This window comes from Chaetodon trifascialis, chromosome 13 (genome assembly GCF_039877785.1).
Source record: "Chaetodon trifascialis isolate fChaTrf1 chromosome 13, fChaTrf1.hap1, whole genome shotgun sequence".
In the NCBI taxonomy this organism is placed as follows: Eukaryota; Metazoa; Chordata; class Actinopteri; order Chaetodontiformes; family Chaetodontidae; genus Chaetodon; species Chaetodon trifascialis.
This window is the reverse complement of record NC_092068.1, coordinates 12,497,683-12,522,479: the sequence shown is the minus strand read 5'-3', so window position 1 is coordinate 12,522,479 and position 24,797 is coordinate 12,497,683. Positions and strand designations below refer to the sequence as shown.

General features: G+C 41.5%; 1 protein-coding gene across 1 annotated transcript in view; it reads right to left on the bottom strand.

Annotated features, from left to right (window-relative positions):
* slc35f3b (solute carrier family 35 member F3b) overlaps positions 1-24,074 on the bottom strand; it is a 49,829-nt gene extending 25,755 nt beyond the window's left edge. The window contains exons 1-2 of the mRNA XM_070978280.1: positions 23,812-24,074; positions 22,688-22,902 (exon numbers count right to left, since the gene is read on the bottom strand). Of these exons, the coding sequence (XP_070834381.1) occupies positions 22,688-22,902; positions 23,812-23,912 (316 nt within the window). The 5' untranslated portion in view covers positions 23,913-24,074. The remainder of the gene's footprint in view (positions 1-22,687; positions 22,903-23,811) is intronic.
* Between the last annotated feature and the right edge of the window lie 723 nt (positions 24,075-24,797).

Genomic DNA, 24,797 nt, shown 5'->3' with positions numbered 1-24,797 from the left:
GCAAAATGAACACAACTGTTTAAATGTGCAATAACAAGAAATGAGAACATGTAAGTTTGAGTATTCCAAGTATTTGTTATGTTGCCTTTGTGCTACTGTCACGTGCTGTTTCCAAAATAAATAAATAAAATGTTAAAATATAATTGCTTCATAGAAAAAGATACAATAAATCACAATCTGCCCAATAGTTGTTGTGACTTCTCACTCAAAACCATATGTCAACCTCCTGATGGTGCAAGAGGAAAAGTCAAAGGGTCTCCAAAGTCATTAGGATCGATCTTCTGGGGAAGATTAACATCTGTACAAAATTTTGTGGCAATCCATCTGATAGTTGTGGTGATATTTCAGTCTGGACCATAGTGGTGGGCTGGCAGGCAGACTGACAGATAATGCAGTTCATCGGGCCATAACCCATAAGCAAAGGGAAAAAAACAAACATGGGATCATAGTGTTGGACAATGTTCAGTGGATAACCACGTAAAAAACAAACAAACAAACAAACAAACAAACACATAAAACAGAGTTTAAGAGGAAGAATTTACACTATAATCCATTCATAAAGAAGTTCAACTAAGGTAACACAATCTGTATCTACTTAATCCATCATTTATTCCCAACCTTCACAATTACAAATCAGCTGTTTACTGTAATCCCACAGAGCAGGATGGGAAGGAGCAAAACGAGGTGCTCTGAAATCTCTTCTATTGATTATGCATAAAAAGCTGCAAATCAGACTGCACAGAGCACTTGATAGTGGAAGATGATTGACTCGGAGTGCTAAAAGGTGTGCATAAGAGTAAATGATTTCTCGCCGTACGATATAAATTAACCAATAGTGCAAACGTGAGTAAATGTGCCTGTCTTAATTTGTGTGGTCTGCAGCAGCTGTTTGGTGCGGACTGTCGGAGCTGTTGTAGCTGCCTCTTTGCCAAAACATTAACAGACTTGTTATTGGCATTTCCTATTCAATTACACAGTGAATCCTGATTTAAGATAAATCAATTCCTTGTCCAACACAAACAACAACGACTTAATGTGGGTCTTATTCAGCTGAAATTAAGAAAGCTTGGAGACACTTGAGCTCCTGGACATAATGTGAGAGCAGAGCATGTAAGCCCGTACAGCAGGTGGTGCAATTTCCCAGGGAGTTCCACCGTAAGTCAGACTTATTTACCTAAAATTTGTGTTTAGAGCCAGTAGAAACAAAAAATGAGTGACAAAAGCCAACAAGAGGGACACACTATGTTGGATAAATAACAATGAGCACAAACATAAGTGTGAAGCAGCTTGTTTGCAGTTGGATATGTCGAATTTCCCTGACCAGTCAGACTGAGGGAATGCTCACATGCTGATATGCTATGCTAGCAGAGTTGCTTCCAAAGTGAAATATTTCAACAACTATTGGGTGGGTTGCAATGAAATTAGGTGCAGACATTCATGGTCACCAGAGGATGAAATTCACTGAGATTAGTGATCCCCAAACTTGTGGCTGTGGTTAAGGTCAGGTTATGTTTAGGCACAAAAACCAAACAGTTAAGAAAAGATGATATTCTGGCTTGAAATAGCATTCAGTTGCTCCAACACAGCTGAAAAATATCCTGACATCTCATTAAAAAACACCCTGTTTAGTCGCTACAGACATGGCTGGAAAATGTCCCAATGTCATGTTAAAATGATCTGCTGCTTGGCAGTTGTCCTGCTGGTTGTCCTGCCACCATCATTCACTCCAGCCTCCTGATAAGAAAAAGTCATAATCTGAACTACGTCACTTTGATACCTGTTGTAGAAACATTGATATGACACATACAAAAAAAATGCAAATTTAATGTAACAAAATGTAAAATGCCAACATTTTATTGAATGAATTGTACTAATCTCTAATTTTTTCATTGAGTGCCATCATAAAGTTGTCATAAAGCCAATTAGCAAATGGTAGCATCCTAAGATGTTAAGCACAGATGGTGAACAGGGTAAACCGCTCACAGAGATGCTAGCTGTGGGCTCCTAATCCTGGTGCACACTGACACTTTCAGTAATGAACTAGCTTGATTTTTTTGATTAGCCTACTTTTTGCAAACTTTTCCCTGCTTTAAAATGGTCAGACATAATCAAGTTTTGCAGTCTGAGCAAAGCAGTTGATTATGTGCACAAAATAAAATAGGTCAATTCATTTTAATTTTACTATGAATATTAATGCTGCAGTGATTAATATTAATATCAAATATTGGCAGTGTTCTCTTATAAGCAAACTAAAGAGAGGACCTCAGTGTTTTCCTCTCTGTGGAGGAATTAGGAGATTTTCTTATCTTCTCTGAACCATCTTTCCTTCCTCTGCTGCTGTCCAGGTCACTTCTGGCTCCTGCTTAACATGGAGAGCAGGTAGAGGAGCAGTAAACATGAGAGCTGAGGGTTCATTACAAAACTGAAGAGGACTCTGAATAACATGAAGTCCTAAATAACAGCTTGTTTCAAGTACCAGAAAGGTCAAGTCAAATTAACTTTCCCTCTTCTTGGGGCCAATACATCTTCAGAGCAGACACAGCTCATCTGCGGAGGCAAGCGGCTGTCAAGGTACTGCAACCAACAGCAGTTTATTGGATTAATGGCCTCGGCGGGCTCCCCTGGGCTGCGGTGTAGGAGGGAGAAAATACTTGCCAAAACACTTTGTCCATTTTAGTTACATTACAGAGAGACATGGTGGCCCACACCTGCATTGACCTGACTGTATATAAATAAGTGTGAAACCTTACCCTTCAGAATGCTGTGTCACGTACTGTCGGCGATGTTTTTATGAGAGAAATTCAGCAGGAAATATACTCCTCGACATGACTTTTAATTAGTCTTTTGCAAAACAACCCCCAGGGTTGATTATCTGGGGGTAAATTAATACCTTCGTGCATTATTGTAATAAAACTTCACTCCATGTCAAGAGCAGAATGAAATGTGATGGTGTAAACATTGAGTTCACTCGATGGGCTACACTTTCTGTCGATGTTGCTATCAGATCCACAACGCATAACTTTATTTTATTACTACTCTCAGTGGGTTTTATTCGCCATCTTATGTTACGCATTCTCTTTATTCTACTTTCATCCTTATCTTTTTCTTATTTTAACTGTTATTATCACGTGCTTTTTACTCTCCATCTTATTTTACACTAATTTTCTTTTTTTTTATGGGAAGCACTTGCATGTGATTTCTTTGCTCTAAATCACTTTGAGCTGCATGTTTGAATGGTTTGACTAGAGGTCAGATTCTAATAACATAACATCCAATGAGCTGGGCTGCTCTTAATGTTCAGCATGCATTCATACTGCAGGAGGACATAGAAAAAGTAATGCATGAGTTTGCTGACTTCTGATTCATTTGAACTAATTGGATATTTTTCTAAAAGTGAAACAACACCTGCTGCCCTGAACACTAACATTAGTGCACATTATTGTGATTATTAAAATCACTATGATTTGTTTATTGTTGGTCAATTAATCAACCAATTGCTTCAGTCTAGATTACATACATGCAACCTTCCACATATGCTGGCTAAGACAAACACAAAAATATAGTCTGACTGGGATCTAATTTAAGAGTCCGTGGTTCAGAGAGCTTACAACCTCCCATTCAAAACACAGAGCAGTCCAGGAGGGAGTCAGACAGAGCCAGACTGGCTGCCTCTTTAAAATAAAGTAATGTAGGACTTCCTCTTAATTACAACCACAGCTAATAAAGTCCAGCACCATCTATTAAATGCCGTCAAGTTGTAATACCAAGTGATAGCCCTTATAATCACACTCTACCCCAGTGGCCCATGTTTAATCAGGAAGAGTGAGTCTCCATTAAATTTACATCCCACCAGAGGACTCAGCCCCCGACAGCACATTTCTCCTTTCCAATTAAGGGTGTTTCAGAGCTACAACATGTGATGTGTAACAGTGTGACTTGTGATGCAGATGTGCATCAGGTCCAGCGGCTGTGGTCCAGTGTCGGGTCCTGTATGCTGCAGGACAAATGGGCAGAGACGCTTTAGCTCATGATTCTGACCAGTGCATGACACAATGATACCAAACAAGAGGGCTATAAAATTGGACTTGACACCTAGGGGGCAAATTGGAGACAGCTGGTGAACCTTATCTGTAGAAAGTATCCTAGAAGCCCTCCTTAATAGGAAGCAGATCGCCTACCATTTGCATAAACTGTAGATTACAGTAAATGCAGTAGAAAATAATGCAGCCAAAATGAACACGTACTCATTTTATACAATTTCCTTATTGAAGTTCCTTTGTGTGTCTCTGTTTATGGCAGCTAAGCCACACGGAAATTGTTTGATCTGAGATCAAGGAAAGGTTGGAGGAGACACAGCGCATGCTTCGCCAGGTGTATGTCTTCTGTGAGCATACAAGTAGATGTGCATTTTTAAATTTTAAATTTGTTCAGGGAAGTTTTAATGGGAGCTAGGCTCTCATTTTCAGAAACACCTTGATTACTCACACAGCTGCCAGGTACAACCGCTTTCCCCAGTCAGAAACATGGTTTTGAGGTGGCTCCATGAATAAAAGTGGTCGTTCCATTTTCAGCATGGTAATACTTGCCAAATTATCTTTGAGGAGGGTGCTTAACTCAGACACCATCAACACAGAAACTGACCCTTGAACCCCAGCTGTTGGTTAAAGAGAGAAGTTTCTCTTTGGAGAGGGCACTGGCTCCCTCTGTTGTCAAGCTACAGTATTACTATTTTAATTTTTGTTTTTTAACTGGGCAGGCAGCGTGGCCAGAATTCCAGATATATGTAATACACTGCCTAGTAAACTTTGATTTTGTGCCTGTCCAATGTTTAAGTTAAATTTCCTTTTTGACATTCAGAGTTGCCCGTGGAGCTGAAACAGAAAAAAAACTCCTGACTGTTTTTGCTGAAATGACTCCTCTTTAAACCACACTTATCTGGCTGTGTTGAAAATTATTCAAATTGTTCTTAATTGCTGTAATTATTGGGCGCCATTTCCAAAAGCTTCTCTCCGCCACTTGCTTTTAGACCAGGCTATCATCTGAGCCTAAAAAGGGTGGGCATGACGTTCCAACACTGTATTATGTTCTGTAATCTTTTCCATTCCACCATAAAACAGTTTTTATGAAAAGAAAATATGCAGCTTGTTCCAGTGATGGCAAGCACACATGGCGGATCAACAAGTAATATATACAAGCAGCCCCAAAACATGTATTATTTTGAGTATGAAAGAAAAGAAAGAAAGAAAATGAACACATACAGAGGGCAGTCATATATCCTGTCTTTAGTGGCCACCTGTACGTACAACATCCTGACACTGCAGAGCCTCCACTGAGCCTGTAGGGGGCACTCTGACCACATGGATGCAATGATGAAAATTTCATATAGAGACACCTGCTCAGGGTTTCGATGAAAAATGACCAAGAAATCAAAGGCAGCCCAGCAGTGGAGCAAGAAGTGGAACGGCAGAAATGGAAAGCGATGAGGTGACCCACATACACACCTGTACAGTACACTTAAATGAAAGCAGACAGGATACACTTTCACAACCACACACACACACACACACACACACACACACACACACACACACACACACACACACACACACATACAGGCAGCTCTCTGTGACCATTTTTCACTTTCTCCTCTCCTCTCTGTCCTTTCTAAGGACATTGTTAGAGCTCTGTCACACTGTGAGGAACTCTCTCCCAATTTTGCCTTTTTTATTTTTTGAGGGACATCCTTGATAGTGAGGTGACAAAAGGCTACAGCGAGTCCCAAGTGACATGAAAGAGCACTGAGAACTCTATTAGCAGCCATTTCTATTGGGTTTCCAGAAAAGGAACAAATTCACGGAAAATAATTTTAGTTTAAAGTAGCTAACGAAAAACACTGTGACAAAGGTGGACCATATTACGTTGAATGCATTAACAGGATTTGTTTCAAAGGGCTTTTCAGTATAAGCACTTTGAAATTTGACAGGTTTCCAAAGACACCAAATCATGTGCAAAACTGCAGGTGGCAAAAAAAAAAAGTATTTTAAAGATAGGTCTGGGGTTATTGTAGAATTTTCCTATTGTCAAAAAATCCCACGAAAAGCCTAAAATCAACAATGTGTTAGTCCATATCCTAGTGCGTTTGCTGGGGACTGTGACAGTCACAGTTTAATACACATTTGGTTATTTGTGTCTGAGACACACACATACACATAAGTGTTTGAATATCACAGTATGAGGCAGCTGTCTTGTACTGGTGCATTGCAGGTTATTTTACAAGGTTAATTAACATTAGCAACTGGCAACATGAACAACACAACACAGAATTTCTCTTTCCCTGAATTTTTGATATACTTTTATTGATCCCTCGAGCGGGAAATCTTTTTTTTCCCTCTCTAGTTGGGATGCGGCACTAAAAACCCAGTATGTTACTGTTAATTAAAAGGGTTGCAGAAGGTGTGAGGAGCTATTTATGCTGCTGAAGGATGCTTCAACACGTGTGTCCACACGGGATCAAACCTCTAACATTGGGTTTGGAGACACCCTCGCTAAATGCCAAGGAAGTTCATTAAATCACCTAAACAAGAAATGGAAAGAATATTATCTGAGTCTGAGCGGTGACCAGAATCCTACTGTGGATGCTGGAACCAGAGGACCTGTTGCCACCTTTCATTAGACCCCCTCCTGCAGAAACAGTCTACCTGTCCCCTGCCAGCAACAGGAGACCTTAAATGAGGGATTCGACTCATCTCCATCACTGTTACAGGCGGCCCCATAGAGACAGAACTGTGAACATCCTGCCCATAAATGAGACCGGTGAATAACAGTTTAATATTACACCTGAGACTCTACACCTCAATTACGCAGAGATTTGGTGATATGAATCAATTTGCTTGAACATAATTGTGGCTGGCAGACTGACAAAAATTGGGCGTGGGACTCTGCCTTTAGTGGTGAATAATTCATAGCTAGGGAATAGATTCAAACACCAGGACAGAGACTAGTGGTTAAATACAGTTGGCAGCTCCAGCAGTAACAATGCAACAACAATTTCTCATGAGGGGGGGTGATGTTTATTGATTGCCAAGTGGAGAGAAGAGGTTAATTCAGCCCTGTATAAATCACGTTATCATTAAGCTTCAGATCCATCAGTTTTTGTTTTTGAAGCGTTCAGATTGGAAGTGGAGTAACGCCAGGTCGCTTTCAACACTGATCAAACTGGTTTCTGATCACTTGCGGACCGATCTTTGCATCCACAACAGCAGCAGGTGTTTGGAGGCCCTTCAAAAGACCTGGGGCAGGTGTTTGTGATCTGTCAGTAGTGCAGAATTCACACTCGTACATCTCCACTTCTCAGTCCAGCCTCAAACAGTGAGAGCAACCAGGCAAAGAGTGAGCAGTCCACGCTGGACAAAAATAAATCTTGATGCCTTTGCGTTCCTAAAGCAGTGAATGCACCGCTTTGTGCGCTTGTTATAGGGTTTATGGAAAAGCTGTTTTCCTTATGAGCTGGTGATAGAATTGCCAAAAATGAGGCAATTTTTCATAGCAATGAGACTGGTTCTCATTAGAGGGATGTCTCCTCATTGCAAGTGTGCTGTAAGCAACATGGGTGACAAATGTCACCTGAAATAATGCTCCATTCTCCACTGTAATTACCTTGAATTCACGCCGAGAAAGGGAGAGGTGCTCTACATCTGATGAGTTGTATTGTCTGTGCTTCAGACCATTTACATTATTTGGACAGCATATAAAATTAACCTTTAAAAGCTGTGTGCACGAAGAAACAGTATAATGATCTCAATAAGCTGTTATAAACACTAAGCTCTTCCCTAATTTATTATGCTAATATATTAAATGTAATATATTCTGACTGTGGCCATATTTATTTTTGCTCAAAAGTACTTTCAAATCTGCATATTTTTGGCATCCACTAAAGATAAAACACAGTAATCAAAGCTTTTAAATGCTTGATACATTTTTCAGTCATTCTGTCAGAGTTCTGCAAAGCATGTAGAGACTGTGCATAGTAAGTACTTGGACAAATGGAGGCCTGTGCATTGGTTTGATTTGAATAAGCATTGTGATTAAGTGGTTGTTCTGTACATGTAGTGGGCTGAGGGATGTGAACCAGCCAGCTCCCTGAGGGGGAGAGGAGGTTCAAGCCTTCCTGGCTCCTTCTGCACTCCCCCATTGGCTGTCGGCTCTCATCCATGTCTACAGTTCCCATAATTGCCTGATTTCCTGACCCCACATTGAATACTTTGTAGGCTGGGGGCTGGGGGCTGGGGGTTATAATAATGACTTATACTGACATGCATGGGGAAGAGTCGCTCCCTTGGCTATCACAACTCTCACCGACTGACTGCAGCCCCATCACAGACCTCTTGATTTAACACTTAAATCAAATTCTCATATTAGGCCGAGCCAGAGCGTCTCTCTCAGAGACCACAACTTTCAGATGAAACCAATGAAGAGGGACTTTATTACTCTCCCTCTGTTCAGATAATCACAACCAACCAACCAACATGTGAACACACTAAACATCACCATGGTAGCATTATTAAGGATTTTAGCACGCTGATGTGAGCATGTAGCTCAAGTGCAGCCTCACAGAGCCGCTAGCATGGCTGGAGACTCTTCAGTCTTGGTGGACTATTCGACATTTGAAGATGTCACTTTAGGAAACTATAACAGGCATTTTTTTTCTTATATTCTCTGACAATAAATCAGTCAATCAGGAAACTAATTGTAACTGTAAATAAGAGGCAGTTGTGTAACGTAACTGGTGAATCTGACTTTTATTTCTGATATCGCTCCACGTCACAGAGAATTGTTAAGAATGTAACAAAGTAAGAAAGTGTGAAGATGTTGCTATGCCTAATTAAATGTTTTTGGCTATTTTCTTAAAGGAGTATTTAAATTGATAGTGAAAATAGTGCCAAACATTTTGCTGGTTTCAGCTTGTCAAATGTGAGTGTTTGCTGCTTTAACCTTTTATATTCTTAACTGTAAATTGAACATCTTTGAGCTTTGGACTGACTGTTTGATGAGACTTCGATCAGACAAAGCAAGTCGATGGAAGATGTCACCTCAGTCTCTGGTGTGAAAATGTGATTTCCATTGACTGTACATATGAATTGCTTATTACCACTTCTGTGGGTGACAATATCATCTGACTGGGATGTGACTTCACTGTGAGATGATAAAATACTGAGTTACTGTCCAGCTCTTCTTTGAAGTAGAATCTTTAAAACCATAAAAACCTAGAATGCACTTTGACTTTTGTGTTGGCAAAGTAGGCGACATCTTGCTCAAAAATGTATTCCTGACATTTGCCTAGCTTTGGAAGAGTCCATGAGAGGCGGAACATGAAATATCTTTTAAGCCGTGTCCTGCTCATCGTGTTGAACAATTTGTAAAATACTTCATAGATACTTTAAAGCACTTTAGATCTACGACAGTCAGGACGCATGAAAACTCATCGTCTGGGGAGTTCTCTGCACTCACACTGTGCTATTGTTCACTATTTATGAAATCTCCATGCAGGGAGGAACCAGAGAGATGGTCGGATGCGCTTGCTCACGGCTTTTGCATTTCAAAGGAAATCAACTGCTTACACTCACACAGTCATTAGTGATACTCCTGCAAGCACACCAATAATCTATGAGATGGAATGAGAGATTGAGAGACTCGATGAGAGAGCAGTGTACGAATGTGATTCTGATGTGAAATTACAAGTAAACAAGTCAACTTTCAGTCTGTCTGCATGACCTGATATACAGTATTTCAATTTATGACCTCCTGCCTTATGATCTGAACTAGAGACACCCATTAGCTAGTTGTAGTAAGAAATTACGTCCATGTTAATTAAATCTCAGCCCAACCAGCCCATTGAAACACAAGATAACTTTCTAAAAAGATTAAAGCTGGAGTCTTCAAAAGGGATTATTCCTCTTTGAACAATTTCAGACAAAAGGGATCAACTGTCAAACATTCACCAGTGATCATATTTCTCATGCAGAGACGCCAAGTAGCTGGTCTATCACAGCCTATGCACACCACAGAGGCCGTATGAGCGGCTCTATAATCTAGAAATAGATTCATCCAGTTGATATTTTGTTGTTGTTCTGTTCAGGCTTTTGTGACTTGCTCTTGCACGTTGACAGCAGGTTTTGTGTAGGGAGTCTGCATGTTGCACCACCATGCTTCGACAGTAGCCCTGAACAGACAAACACTGGCTATATAGAGGACCTCTCATACAAGCTCCTACTTGCTCGGAAAGGGAGGTGTGAGGCGAGGACTATTCAGTTGGTTGCAACCTGCAACCTCACCACTTGATGCCACTAAATCCTGCACATTGGATCTTTAATGGAATAGGTCAACGTTTTGGGAAATATGCTTGTTTGCATTCTTGCTGAGAGTCAGATAAGAAGCTACTGTCAGCAGCTGGTTAGCAAATCTTAGCATAATGACTGGAAACGGGAAATCTCCTCATCCTTTTTAAAGCATGAAAGCTTGGTAAGAGATATATCTGATCCTTCAATGGTAACACCAAGCACGGCATCCTGGAGGCTTAACTGTACTGTTTCCCCCCTGCTGGTTTGCCCCAGGCTGCACCATCACAACCCCCACCCCTCCTCCACCACAGACTCTTTTCTATCTGTAAACCAAGATATGAAAAACAGTGCTGCTTCTATATGATTGCCAGGACCATCTAAGGGTGATCCATTTGTGAAAAATGCTGCCCGCAGGGTCGTGTGAATCAACATGCCTAAAGCACCATATTACACAATGGGCTGAAGACAAGCTCAGGGTTGCAATGCCTTCCAAATAAATTCACATAATTAATGGCTGATCAACAAACTCCTTTTTGTTTATTTTCCCTCCATAAATCATGTTCATTCGACTTTGTTTCACTCCATATTTTTCCCCTAATCATCCAGTGGCAGTGGCTCTATGCCCAATCTGCCCCCATTCCCCACTCCCACCCCCCAAATTTGAGAACCACTGCCTTAGACAACAGAAACCGTCTCCAAACAAATCTCAAGCGTCACATGCTGAGCTTGTTTGATTGTTGCTGCAGTAGTGGCAGAACTGGCTACAACACGCTTCTTTCTTAGATGTCTCTGGCTGCCTTTTACCCTGAAAAGGAAAGTTACTTAGACAAAGAGTAGGGGTAAACAAGGACAGGGAGGATGAGACTGGAGAATTAAGAGATGGTGAAGGTTCAGGAGGAAGTGGTTTGATCGATGAGAGTGTAGCTCTCACTCTGTTGCCAACATCCACACATACATTATACAAGAAATGCCTGTCAGAGAAATTAAAACAGACAAAGAGTGAACAAAATAAGAAGGTGGCATGAACAGATGTTGTATGACTGTGCAGGGAAGAAAGAGGACAAGAATAGAGCATCATCAAGAAGGATCCTCAGAGAGAATCAAACTTAAATAATTTTCATGTTCATCTATATTTTCCTTTATATAACAGATCTGTGGAAATTGTGCACATAGGACACCTGAAAAAAGTCATCAGTTGCGAAACAAAGAGAGCTGCTGAAGGGTAAAATATGAGTGACTGTGGCTTTGTGCATCTTTGCGACCAGCAAAATCTTGTATCTAGACCGTGTGTAATCCCGGCATGTACTGTAATGCCTGCTTGTACAGTAAAGTGATGATGTGTGGTGCAACACAGCAGTCAATGTCAGTGGGTCAGTGCTTACATTGTTTGTTATTTCTAAGTGATTTTGTATTTAAAACAGCCACTGTATAAAAACACACTGCAATCAAAGTATAAGAGCCAGAAATGAAAACAGCTTTGATGCAAATAAGACCATCAAATCTCTCAATCTCTGCAATCAAAATGCCCAACCAAATTATATTTACCATGCATGCATGGAAGAGAAATCACTTTGTGCAACAGTCTTGATTGCTATTAATCTTTTTTTTTGTTTGTTTTTTTAACTACTTTGAAAAGGGCTTTGTCTTTTAGCTAATCATAGATAAAGTTTCAGGGCATTTAATCATTCGCAACTGGACTTTGTCAGTTTGTGACAAAGTCCAGTTGCGAATGATTAAATGCCCTGAAGCTTACAATGACCTGGATGAATGAGAATATTCACAGGCATAGATAAAGTTGGAAACATCAATCAAGAAACATTGAATCTGCAGCAACACAGTTTATTGACAATACAACTGATGCTGCGATAGAGTAGAAGCTCAGTGACAGTGGCAAAGAGGTGGAGCAAGGGGTGGAGCTGAAGCCTGGTTGAAGGAAATTAGCTACAAAAATAAGTTTTTTGTACCAAGCTATAAACATATTCATTTCTGCTGTAAATTTGGGTATTTTGATATGGGGGTCTATGGGGATTAAATGACTTTTGGAGCCAGCCTGCAGTTTATGACACTTGAGTATTGGCTTCATTTTTCAGCCCTGAAGGTTGCTGCCTGGGACCAAGTATCAGGCTCAAAACAAACATGAATTAACACTTAAAGGATTAGTCATCATCTCGTCGTTGTGAGCCTCTGGACAACGTGAGTCACTAATGTTGATGATAAGAGCGTTAACCCTGGAGAAAGACAGAAAGTGCACCATGTATTTACTCACAGTTAACAATATGCTTAGTGCCCTGTCTTCTGATTTGTTGGTGGAAAGGTCACTAGTAAGTAATGAATATTTGACCTTTTTTTTCTGATTATGCAACGCACTGTATGATGATTTATATACTGTACAATGAATGTGGTAGAATATTTTAATTTATCTACTGCCTATATGCCTCTATCACATCTATTTGAGTGATTTGGAACATCAAGGAGAGTCCATAAAGAGTGTGCAGTTGCAATCTTGCAGTACAGTGGAAAACAATGTATGAAAAACAAGTTGTGCAACCATCTGCTGCCTTGTGTTTTCTTGCTGCTGCTATACTTGTCTAATTAAAATGCTTCCTAATCAGCTGGTAAGGAAGCATCGTGACTACCGCTAGGCTAGTGTTGCGTTCTATATCATCTCAGGGGTGGACACCAATCCTGAATGTTGCCGTGGGAATACAGATTATGAAAGGCAATATCAGTACAGGAGCTTTGTGTGGTCCTGATGGGATATGCTAAACCGGCAGAGAAGGTTGAGGAAGCTTATATTTTCCTCAGAATTTAATATAATTGAAAATTTTAAATGGAGGGTAAGATTGCTGTAAAAAGCAACAGAGGCACACGGATATGACGACGGTGCCCAACTTTTTAGAACTAGGTCAGTTGATACAAAACTTTTCTCCCAAACCATTGCTAAAACTACAGGACTGAGCTATAGATAGAGCTGACTTCTGTTTCTTTTTTTTACTCTTCCACACAATAACTCTCGACAAGTGTCAAGAATGCAGTCATCTCTTTTTTGGACCATTTCCTTCTGTTATATTAATGAGGTCTGCATTTGCTGTTCTGCTGCTATGAGTAAAACAAGTGGACACAAGAATTGCATTTGAAGATTTAACTACTGTAGGTAATAGCAGTTATCGAAGGCTTATGTTTGGGTGTTTCAGTGCCACAAGCTGCCATCAATACTCATCCTCTCCTAGATGCCCATCTAAGCCTCCTACAGTAATTACTTGCACAAGCCCATTTACACTCTGCTCTCCCTGTTCCCGAGCACTGCTCTTCTGTGGCCATACACAGACAATGATGTGCTGTGTATGGCCACAGCAGACCCTGGATTAATTACGCAGAGGTAGGAGTCATCACTTCACAACTTCTAATTAACAGCAGATAAAAGGAGTGAGGAGGAGAAAGGGATGACAGCAGGACAGGTTTTGGCATTAAACTGGCAGGATTTCTATTACAAGGGCGAGTGAGCACTGAGAACGGAGAATTAAAGCTATAATTCAGTTAACTCTATTGTGTTCAGGATTAATCCTGAGAAACACGAGAAGTAACAATACCGAGGGGAGGAAAGCAGTTGTCACAGATATTACATAAGGTATACAGATGCTGCACAAATTCTTGCATGCAAAATAGGCTCAATTAAAGTGTCTCTGTGCAAGAAATGCCAAAGAGGTCTTCTAAGAAATATGAAGCTCTGAAATTAGACTGAATCTTTTCCACAATACTGTTGCAAGCCCACTGAACTCCTGTACCCCTGGCCCTCCCTCCATGGTAATCTCCACCGCTTTGGATGACACTGAGAGCAAAGACGAGCAGCTGACAGAGACAAGGCTGGAGGTTTTCCTCTTCAAAGCGGTATAGCAGATTTGCAGCTCCTCCAGTCCGCCGGGCACAAGCGGGACTTCAGGAGCAGGTGTGTGATGATCTATGCATCCTTCTCAATTATAGATGTGATGTTATGCAACAGAAGCTGTTTCTACTCTGCTGGAGATGGTAAAAAAGCCTAAAATACACTTGTTCAGAGAAGCCTTGCTTGCACCACTTGGACAGAACACAAAACTTGAATTGTTCATCTTGAAGAGTGTTTTTTTAAACTCAGTGGGGAAATGATTTCAGGACCGGGCAGATTTAGAAAGTCCTAATGATTTTGGTGCCACTGCAGGAAAACCTTTCCGACATGGCAGCACAAACCTGTAACAACGCACTCAAAAACATCAGTGATTCTAATTCTTTTTCAAACATGTTGAACCAAATGAAAATATTTTCCTGTTCAGTTCCTGCTGATACTTGACTGAATCTACATATACTTTAAGCTCATAAGAATGCACTGAATTGTGTACTTGTTCCATCATTGCTGACTTTCCGGTCCCTTCGGTCGACTGAGAGTGTGAGCTGAAGCAGGATAATTTGCTGTTCAGTGCTCATACTCCTGCAGAGGCAACACCTCAGCTCCTCTGGTGACGGGAAAGACTAAAGTTATTGATACATAAATACTCACAAGTGGAAAAATGGATCGTATGTCTGAATAATGCTGTTCAGACAGCATGTCACATCTTGTCAGCAGCCCCATATGGATTTGGTATCTACCCAGAAACTCATAAATATGTGTCCCACTGTCATATAACCCACTTACATTAAATATTAAATATATCATGAATATCAAGTCCTCTGGGAATAAGATTTATTCAGGATGTTGTATGTTATGCTTATCACTAAAACATGTAGCAGTGTTTTAAAAATGTATGCATAAAGAAAGAAGAACATTATAGAGATGAAACTCTGCAGGGCAATGAACTGTTTACCTAAATGCTGTACTGTTATTGTCTCCATTTGCTCCGTCTCTTTGTGGATGACCGTGCATGCGAGCATGTGCAAATCTGAGTGCAATGTTGACTCTGTTTGCATACGTATGTGATCTTGCCACCTGACTGAACATCGGCCGTGGTAAGACTTATGCGCCTGGTCTGTGCATGCGTGCAGGCGCCCGGCTTGAATAAGGGCTAGAGATGTGGAGAAAGTTGATCGAGGTAAGGGAGATCACATAGTTCCAAATCAAACAGAGAATAAAAGGATAAAGCAAATGAATAAATGAATTTATGTTTGTGTGACTGTGACAAATGAAAAACTGAAATGCCAGCACTGTTGTCGTATGCACCATTTACACAACATTTGGTAAATAATGGCAAGGCTACAGATTTTAAAGAAAATTTCACCCACTTACACTCTTATAGATCACCAGTCTGAGAGTTACTTAGTGGACACTCACTTTCTCCGAGCTCTCTCATTGACTTCTATTTGAGGTAGTTGTTGTCTACATTTCCCAGACTGCCTTTCCTGACAACATGCTGGAGCTTGTCGCACTCGACTGTAGATTATACTTTAAAGAGAGTGAACAACACCTCTTCTGTGTGAGAACAAGTGCGAGCTGTGCCTGTCAGTCACAGAGCAACACCTTGTGGCCAAACTGCATTCTGGTCCAACAGGAGGGTCAAATGTCTTAAGAAGAGATAACAAGATGGCTTGAGTCGCAAAAAGATTTTTATTTCTTGTCACCTGTCTGGTTTACAGCCACCCTCCTCCTGCACTTAGGTGGCAAGGGTATTCCCCCAAGACCAATCAACCACCGATCAAATAAACTGATCATCTTTGCACAGTATATACCTTCTAGGCATCACCACATCCCAGCTAAATACCTCAAATAAACCTCTAAACTTTCACACATTTTCTTCAACAAGGTCAACATCACCTGATCCAATTAAACACAGTATCTTCCACCATCAGCACACCTGTGCATGATCACTGAAGCCACTTTATAACCATTTTCTATGCCGCTTATCCCTTTCGGGGTTGCGGGGGGGCCGGAGCATATCTCATCTGTCAACCGGCGGGAGGCTTGGTACACCCTGGACCGGTCGCCAGCTGATTGCAGGGCACATGCACACAACCATTCACACTCACACTCACACCTAGGGGCAATTTAGAGTTACCAATCAACCTAATGAGCATGTTTCTGGTCTGTGGGAGGAAGCCGGAGTGCCCGGAGAGAACCCACGCATGCACGGGAAGAACATGCAAACTTCACACAGAAAGGCCCGACCCGGGAATCAAACCGGCGACCTTCTTGCTGTGAGGCACGCGCACTACTTGCTTGCACCACCGTGCAGCAATCGCTATATAATCAAGCAATTCTCATTGGCTCTGTTTCATGCCCTGGGAGCACATCAGACATGTCAACACCTCGACAAAATAATTCTTTGTAAAATGAGTATGAACTAACCCTGAATCTGAGTTCATTAAACAGTCTTTTTTCCAACATGCTATGTTACTGCAGTGAATATGTCTAAAGTTGTGACTATGGATCAATTGTGAGGTGTGGACTCTCAAATGTTCATCTGAATGTCTGGTTGTGAGTGTCTTCATTACTATGCGGTGTCTGCAGTCAGTGACAGTCTTCCTCACAGTGTAAAATGCAGATTCTAGGAAATCACTCTTGTTCTTTGACTTTGAGGCGTTTGTAGCCTGAATGCAAGCTGGACTTATCTGCACAGAGCTGAGCAAGCAAGTGTGTGTTTCTGCATAACTATTCCCGCCTTTCTGCTCAGCTCCAGCTGAGTTGAAAGTAGTCGTTCTCGTCATGAGTCACAGTCGGCCCACACCTCGCCCATCCCTTCCAGCTGTCCTGTTACTGCTAGTAGTGAATGTGTACATAGGGTCTCTACAACCTGCTCCACTGTTGCGTCTCACCATGTCCAAACCCTGAGCTTAAAATAGAACCCAGCCTCATTTCATGCCTCGTGAAGCTCTAAATTTGCACCAGAGGGGATGTTACATTTGTGATGGAATAGTGCGAGTAAATTAGGAAAAGAACAAAGTCTGTTTGTCTGACAAATGTTTCAGTTCTCAGTGGAACTTGACAAACCTAAAGGGACGATTTTACAGGCAGAGAAAAAGCCTAATCTTAGAAAGCACAGTTTTTTACTATGAGGATCTGAAGTAAAACAAACTTTTCAGCTTGAACTAATTTAACTCTGGACATGCCTCTAACGTAAAACAACCTCTTCTGGCTTTCATGAATACATTTAAAAACAATTCTGAAGCCAGCAGTTGGCAAGCAGCTCTCCTTAAGGGCCCCATCTTCAGTAGGGCCTGCTATAGGCACACACTCTGCCTCACTTTTAGATCCCTAGAATTTAAAGTCTGAAGTGTTTTTTCTTGTTGCTACAATGTGAGAAAAGCCTCTTCTGAATATATTCTGTTTGATGAACTCAAAAGGCCAACATAAGCAATCTAAAACATTGTGCAGTAAGATAACCAAAGAGAAAATGAACTAAACTAACAAGATCAAAGATGATATTAAGTGGTATCGCTTTGGCTAAAAGCGCTTTTTTGTCTTGTGTCCTGAGGACTCCTCAGACAACTGGGGAAGTGATGTCACCCTCAATTTAAGAGGAGGTCTTTACTTCCATTTTTCATGCATGCGAAAGTGATTCCCTTGCATATTGAAGACTTAACCTGCAGCAGCAATATCAAATTCAATTTCTGTTCAGACATAATTCTAATGAGCCTGCGAAACGGACATTCAGTCATGTTTTATTAATCATGACGTGGGCAGGTCTGATAAGATAACATTTTGTTCAAATTCAGCAAAAGCAATCCCCCATGGTGGATGGACATAAATGAGATGTCAGACTTGCCGCAGCATTGATGCTACCATTGCTCTGCTGCTTTACATCAAAGTTGACCAGTGGATATCTGTGTTTAAGCGGACAATCAATTGTTTCTTTGATTTGAAAGTGCAAATCATTGGCCATGAGTTTCAGATATCCCATACAGAAAGAAAAGGACAACTGTTAATAGTTTTTTTTATACGATTATATAGAGATACTGCAGCTCAATATATTCTCTTCAGTAACCTTTCTCCAGTCCCCACTGACCTTTTCTTTGATAGACACATCAATCCTCTCATCTACAGCCATTTTTCACAGTGCTTCTCTCTCAGGTACAGCTTGTGTGATAATTTGTTGATCTGCACTGAGAAGAGAATTGATTGCTGGAATTTTTGGCTACATCTATGTGTTTATCAATCTAATGTAGCCACATAAGTCTGAGATTAAAATATATATATATATACATAGCTGGGTCCAAACAGGCTAGACACAGCCTGAATGCAGCACTGTGGCATCCTGGGATAAAGGGGACAAACCTGCCATGTTATTCACTTATATGTACTCCATCAAAAGCAGACCTCTTGCTTAACTCTGCTTTGAGCTTGCATGTGCACCGCTCAAGGGAAAGTGACTAACATGCAAGTTTGATAAATGAGCAAGGATTTCATGTTCTATTTGGATGTGTTAGACAGGCGGACAGTTACGCTCAGGGGGCTATTACAGCCTCCTGCGTGCTTGTGATCCCTGTAGGCTCACATTCAGGATATTTAGATGATCCATTAATTCACACAGAAAAGCTGAGTCACACAGCCACCTTTCATCCTCAGCCCGAGTCATGGCTTACGACCAGCTCCACTTTGCCTCTCACTCTGCTCACTCCTGTGTGAAAAAGCACATGTGCTGGTTTGGAAAGGTTGGTGGTAAATGAAACAAACAGGCATCTCTTTGCACTCAACTGACAACTATTCAGCCTCCCACCTCTCCTGAAATTGGCTGCCTTCAGCATCAGCCCTCCACTCTCCAGCCATTAGCCACTGCTTTCTAGTTGCCAGTGAGTAGTCAGGTCGTGTGAGCTGGAGGGAGCCGTGGGCTAATTCTGTTCAACACATGGCATGCGATTGTGTGCAATGTGTGACAAGTAGGACTTCTGTCCCCATGAAGCACAGCTGCAACTACTGCAGGTGGTCCAGAAGGGACTGAAAACTGCATGGATATGGAAAACGAACTATTTTTCTTGATTATTTTACATTAGTTTTGGTTTGTTACAAACAAAATGCAACATCAATTAATTGAGAAGGGACATTTCCCCTGATTGCCATGAATGCAAAAAATGTCTGATGCAACAATGCAACTCATCATGAAATATTTCATTTGCAATGTGACTGTAGTCCACAAAGTACTATTGTGTTACGGAATGCAATTTAAAGTGGCACGCAAACATCTGGTCAAAATCTGTCCATAGTCAAGTGAGTAGAAGATGGACTGATCTCCAAAAGTTAAAGATGAAACATCCTCTTCAACATTTTAAGCAAGATAAGAGCATTATTTTTGTTTTGTACAATTTTAGACAGAAAAATAGGAAAGGAACACTATGCAAAGGTTTGTGCACCTCAAGAGATGTCAGCTCTTAGATAACTTTTACCAAGAACTCTGACATAAATTAGCTTGATAGGGCTATGGCATGGTCACAGTGATCACTAGGAAAGGTGACGTGATGCACATTTCAAAGCCTTATAAAAACTCTGCCTTCTCAAACCTTGTCCCAACAATCAGCAGCTGAAGATGAAAAAGAATGGCTTCTACAACAGGATAATGATCCTCAAAACCTCAAAATCCACAATGGACCGCCTGAAGAGGCACAAGCTGAAGGTTTCGCAGTGGCCCTCACAAAATCTGTGGCTGGGCCTCAAAAGAGCAGTGCATGCAAGATAATTTAAGAATTTCACAGAACTGGAGGCCTTTGGCAGGACAAATGGGCGAAAATTCCCCAAACAAGGACGAAAAGACTCAGCTGGCTACAAAAGGCCTTCACATGCTCTGTTACTTGTCAAAGGGGGTGACCATGCAGTGAGGGTCTTTCTGGCCCTTCTCCCTTTTTGTTAATTGAAAATCTAAGAGACGGAAATAAAAAGTTATCTCATCTGGCTATTCACGGTCACAGAAATTTTGGTCCCCAAACGTTTGCAGTGTATAACTCAAGTAGCGGCTGTTACTTTCAGGGGGACGTCTCTTTTCTCAACATGGACACCATGTTTGGACTCGTACTCACCATTTATCTCATTTAACATGAGCGTCTGAGTGCTTTTGGGAGAATGGACCCTTGTGTCATAACTCTCCTTCAGCTCCATAAAAACACAAACACTCTCACAAGCAATACTTCCACAACAGCTGTTAGAATTAGGGGACAGCATGGAAAATTAACTGTTTGAATGCTTGAATCAGTTTGAAACACAGTTTTTAAAGTTCTTCAGGAAGTGTGTGAATAACCTGCACATAAAAAAGATGATTTCAGACCGGGGTTTATATAAATGATGCCAATAAAACAACTCCTTTTATTACTGTTTACATCTATAAATATCAGCAGTATTTGTTGATCCATTTGGTGTTTTGGCAGTAATGGTACCCAACTTGCTTTTACTGCTGTATGAAAATATGAAGCACTGTCTGTCAAAGAACATGGAACAATTGTGCTTTGGCAGCCAGGGGGCCCCGCTTATGACACTCTAAAGTATTATGTTTTCTAAGAATTTAAATTCTCTCTTCAAAAAATGTCTTTATTTCAACCGTGATAAATGGTCACATCGGCCCCTATTCAGTGAGGCTGTGGTGGAATATTCCTCTTTACTTCACTTTGCCTTCCCTTGTCACAGCAGCCGCAGCAAAGACAAATTCAGATCTGAGCAGCAGTTGTTCTGTGAAGTCTGAAGTGTTCACATGTTATGTATAGGCTTATGAATTTTGAAATAGCCTCGCAGCTGTTTAATATTGCAGTCTCTCTTATGAAATTTACAAAAATTTTCCACTAGCTACCAGCTAAAGGCCAGCAAACTCCTACTGAACATATCCACACCAGAGTAACAAAAACCAACAAATGAACAAAGGCTTGACAGTTATGACTGATGATAAGTGATTGACAGGTAGGCCGCAGTTTGTCCTGACACCACACAGCAAGACAGAGCTCATTCGATGAAGCCGCAGACCAAGTGAGGCAAGACCATAATCCATCATCCAGCCAGGATCACTTGCAGTTACACAGCTCAGACATTTAATGCTGTGCAAATGTGCACAGCATTAAAGTGATGGAGAGAAAGAAAGTGAAAGGAGGGAAATTAAAGCTGCGTTGTCAACTTTTTGCTTCAAAGAGCCGCCTGCTCCGAGCACTGTCTGACGCCAAGCTCAATAAGCTCCAGTGAAGCAAACATTAGCTCCACTGTCTGCTGCAACCAACAGCAACACTGACGCTTCAGCAACTAATTGTCAGAGTGAAGAGGGGAGCTAATTTAGATTCAGTGAAAATCATAATGAGTGACTGACACCATCTGAATCATTATTTACCAACTCAGTTGAACAGCAGCTCTTGTGCTTTTGCTTTCAAATCCTATCCCAGCTGTCAACGGGCGAGAGGCGGGGTGCACCCTGAACCGGTCGCCAGTCGATTGCAGGGCAACATATACAGACGAACAACCATTCACGCTCACACTCATACCTAAGAGTTAATGATTAATTATTATTAATGAGCATGTTTTTGGTCTGTGGGAGGAAGCCGGAGTGCCCGGAGAGAACCCACACATGCACGGGAAGAACATGCAAACTTCACACACCTTGCCCGACCCAGGGATCGAACCGGCAACCTTCTTGCTGTGAGGCACAGGCACTACCTGCTGTGCCACCGTGCTGCCCCTAAATGTGTCTCTGGTTATGAAAAGTGCAACAGAGTGCTTTCCATCATCCTGTGAACTCTCACAGTAACAACAAGAAACCTGCAAATGCTTGCACAAAAGCAGCAGTGAGACGTAAGTACATTTACTCAAATAATGTACTTAAGTGTCATTTTGAGGTACTTTTACTTTACCTGAATATTTCCATTGTATGCTGCTCTATACTTCTACTCCAATCCACTTTTTGCTCCAACTACATTAGTTGTGAGTTACCTTGCACATTCAGAATATGAAGTATTATTATGAATGACGACAAGACTTTATTGGCCTCTTGGTGCAATTCACTAGCTGGCCGTATATATAGTGAAAAATGTACCCTGCCTTTACCTCCTGCAACATTCATGTAATGTGCATATTGATGCATCAATAATTATAATTCAATAATATAATATTTATGACTCTAAAATGGGCTATCCTGCATAATGAGAACTTTCAGTTTTAGTACATAAGGTATATTTTGATGTGAACTAAAATTTTGTATGCAGCACTTTTACTTAATTTTACACTGTGGTATTACCACTTTATTGAAGTAAATGATCTGAATACTTCTGCTGCCCATAGGTTAGTGCTCATTAATACACATTATACTCTCACATACAGTTATTTTAGCCCCTGCTCCCGGTCCTCTTGCTCCATCCACCCACATGCAGCATGTTAACCATTGTCAGTCAGAGCACAGCATCAAGCTGCAGCTGCATGTATGTAAACTCACTATTGTAGCTGGCACTCCAAGGCTGATACCCATAATAGCCGGTGATTCTCAATATCCGCTCCTCTATGGACGCGCTGTTGATGTCCTCAACTGAGCGGGAGGACTTGAGGTCCTCTTTGATGGCCTCGTCCACCACCAGGTATTTGAGCTGTCTGAGCTGAGGGCTGATGTCCGAAAGCCTTCTGGGGCTCACGTCGGGCGACTTGCGCATCCCGCTGGGAAGAGAGAACAAGGGGTGGCTGTTTTATAAGACAAAGACAGAGCGCTTGGCAAAGAAAAAGGAAAGCCAGTAGACCTTGTATACGCCCGGACAAGACAAGAGTCCTTCGTGGCTAAACCAGGGAAGTCAGTGCTGTATGTTCCGTAGAGACCGGCGTGAGGGGCCCCTGCAGCTCCTCTCTTGTACAGTACAGAAATCATCATCCTTCACTGGCCCTGCGTCCGCACCACAGCAGCGCAGAAGACACTAAGCGAAAGTGACTGGTCCTGCAACTGTTGTATACTATGCACTGTGCAACTCCTATTATAGCCTTATAGGAATTTGAAACTAATGAATCGATCATGAGCGGTTTGTGGAGACGGAGAGGGAGCACTTGTGACAGCTCTGGGCTCCATGTATAGGCAGTGGAGCATACAGCCTTTCACACAGCATCAAAGAGCCTATCAGAAATATCTCTGTAGCATGCAGAGGAGATAAATGCTGGTTACTTTGAGTCCAGCAGGTGAGATCAAACGAATATAGCTTTTAATATTGCACCAATTAAGCTCTGTAGAAGGCTATATACCTGACAAAGTGGCACAGTGGTGACCTGACAGCCTCTGAGCTGTTATGAAACCGTCAACATACGAAGGCAAACCATGATTTACTGACCCAATCAGAGCACATCGGCGCGTAATGTTTTGCAATCTGTCTCACAACAGTTACTGCTGTGCAATAACCCTCAGTTAAATTTAAAACAGAAAACACATTCACGGACAATCATACTTGGACCTCCCAGCTTGACTGAATATGTTAACACTTCTCCTCAATAAAGTCAATTTACTTTATCATCACCTGTGAAACCAAGTGCGCAACAGGTGCGGCCTGTCGCTTGTCGGCATTTGTAAAAGTTTAAATGTCTTACATCATCGGCATCAAAGTAGTAGGAGGTCCAAGGTAGCACATGCAGTCCCGGTGGGGCCGTCCGACCCGGTCCCACACGGTGCCCTCTCCATCACCGTACATCCTCAAGGCCACTAAGCAGGGCAGCTGCTGGAAATGCTCTAAATCCTCATCCAAGCTGACGGGGAGACAAGTACCATGGTCCGACTCCTTCTCACCACTACTAACATATGCCTATCCACTACAGTGCACGCTGTTTCAACGTTAAAAGGATGCGTGCTGCTCTGGATGCTGCTGGGTCCTGCAGGCACTGCAACAGCGCTATCTAGCGGACTCAGTGGGATTATCCACACCTTTGGAGTACAGAGGATGAATTGTAGCAGCTGCAGTCCTTTTAAACGTGGAGGAGCTGCAGCGCCTCAGAACATTGGCCCCAAACATTGTACGCAAAGTCATGCAAATATATATACACAATAATTCCAATAGTTAATCTCTTTTCTTTGGTGACGTTTAATATAAAACTGAATTTGCTGTCGCTCTCAGGGCCCAAAGGGACCCATGGTGGCTCTTTACTGTCAAAATGCACATTTCTGTGCCTCTATTGACTCAACTCTCCATTGTAACTGGTCTAAAATGTCAGAAAACGTATTTTCAGTGGCTCTTTGCCTCAAAACGTCAGATTTGTCATTTGTAAAGCTCATGCCAATCAGCAGCAGTCATACTTTACAAATGAGCTCTTTTTGGTGCTTTTTTCTCAAACTGTCATAATCAGACAGGCGTAGCAAGTCTGCTTAGCTCAGAATGAGAAATAAAAAAACACATAACCCTACACTGAAGTGTGAAGTAGTTGTTTTATTTTTAATTTGACAGTGCCAATTACCTGTGGCTCTGAACAGTATTGGGTGTTCTGGATGGTATTCAAAAGACAATCAAGCAAAAAAAAAGCGGATGGGAACGTAAGCCAGAGGAACAAGTGTTCAGTTAACTTGATGATATTAGCATCTGTCA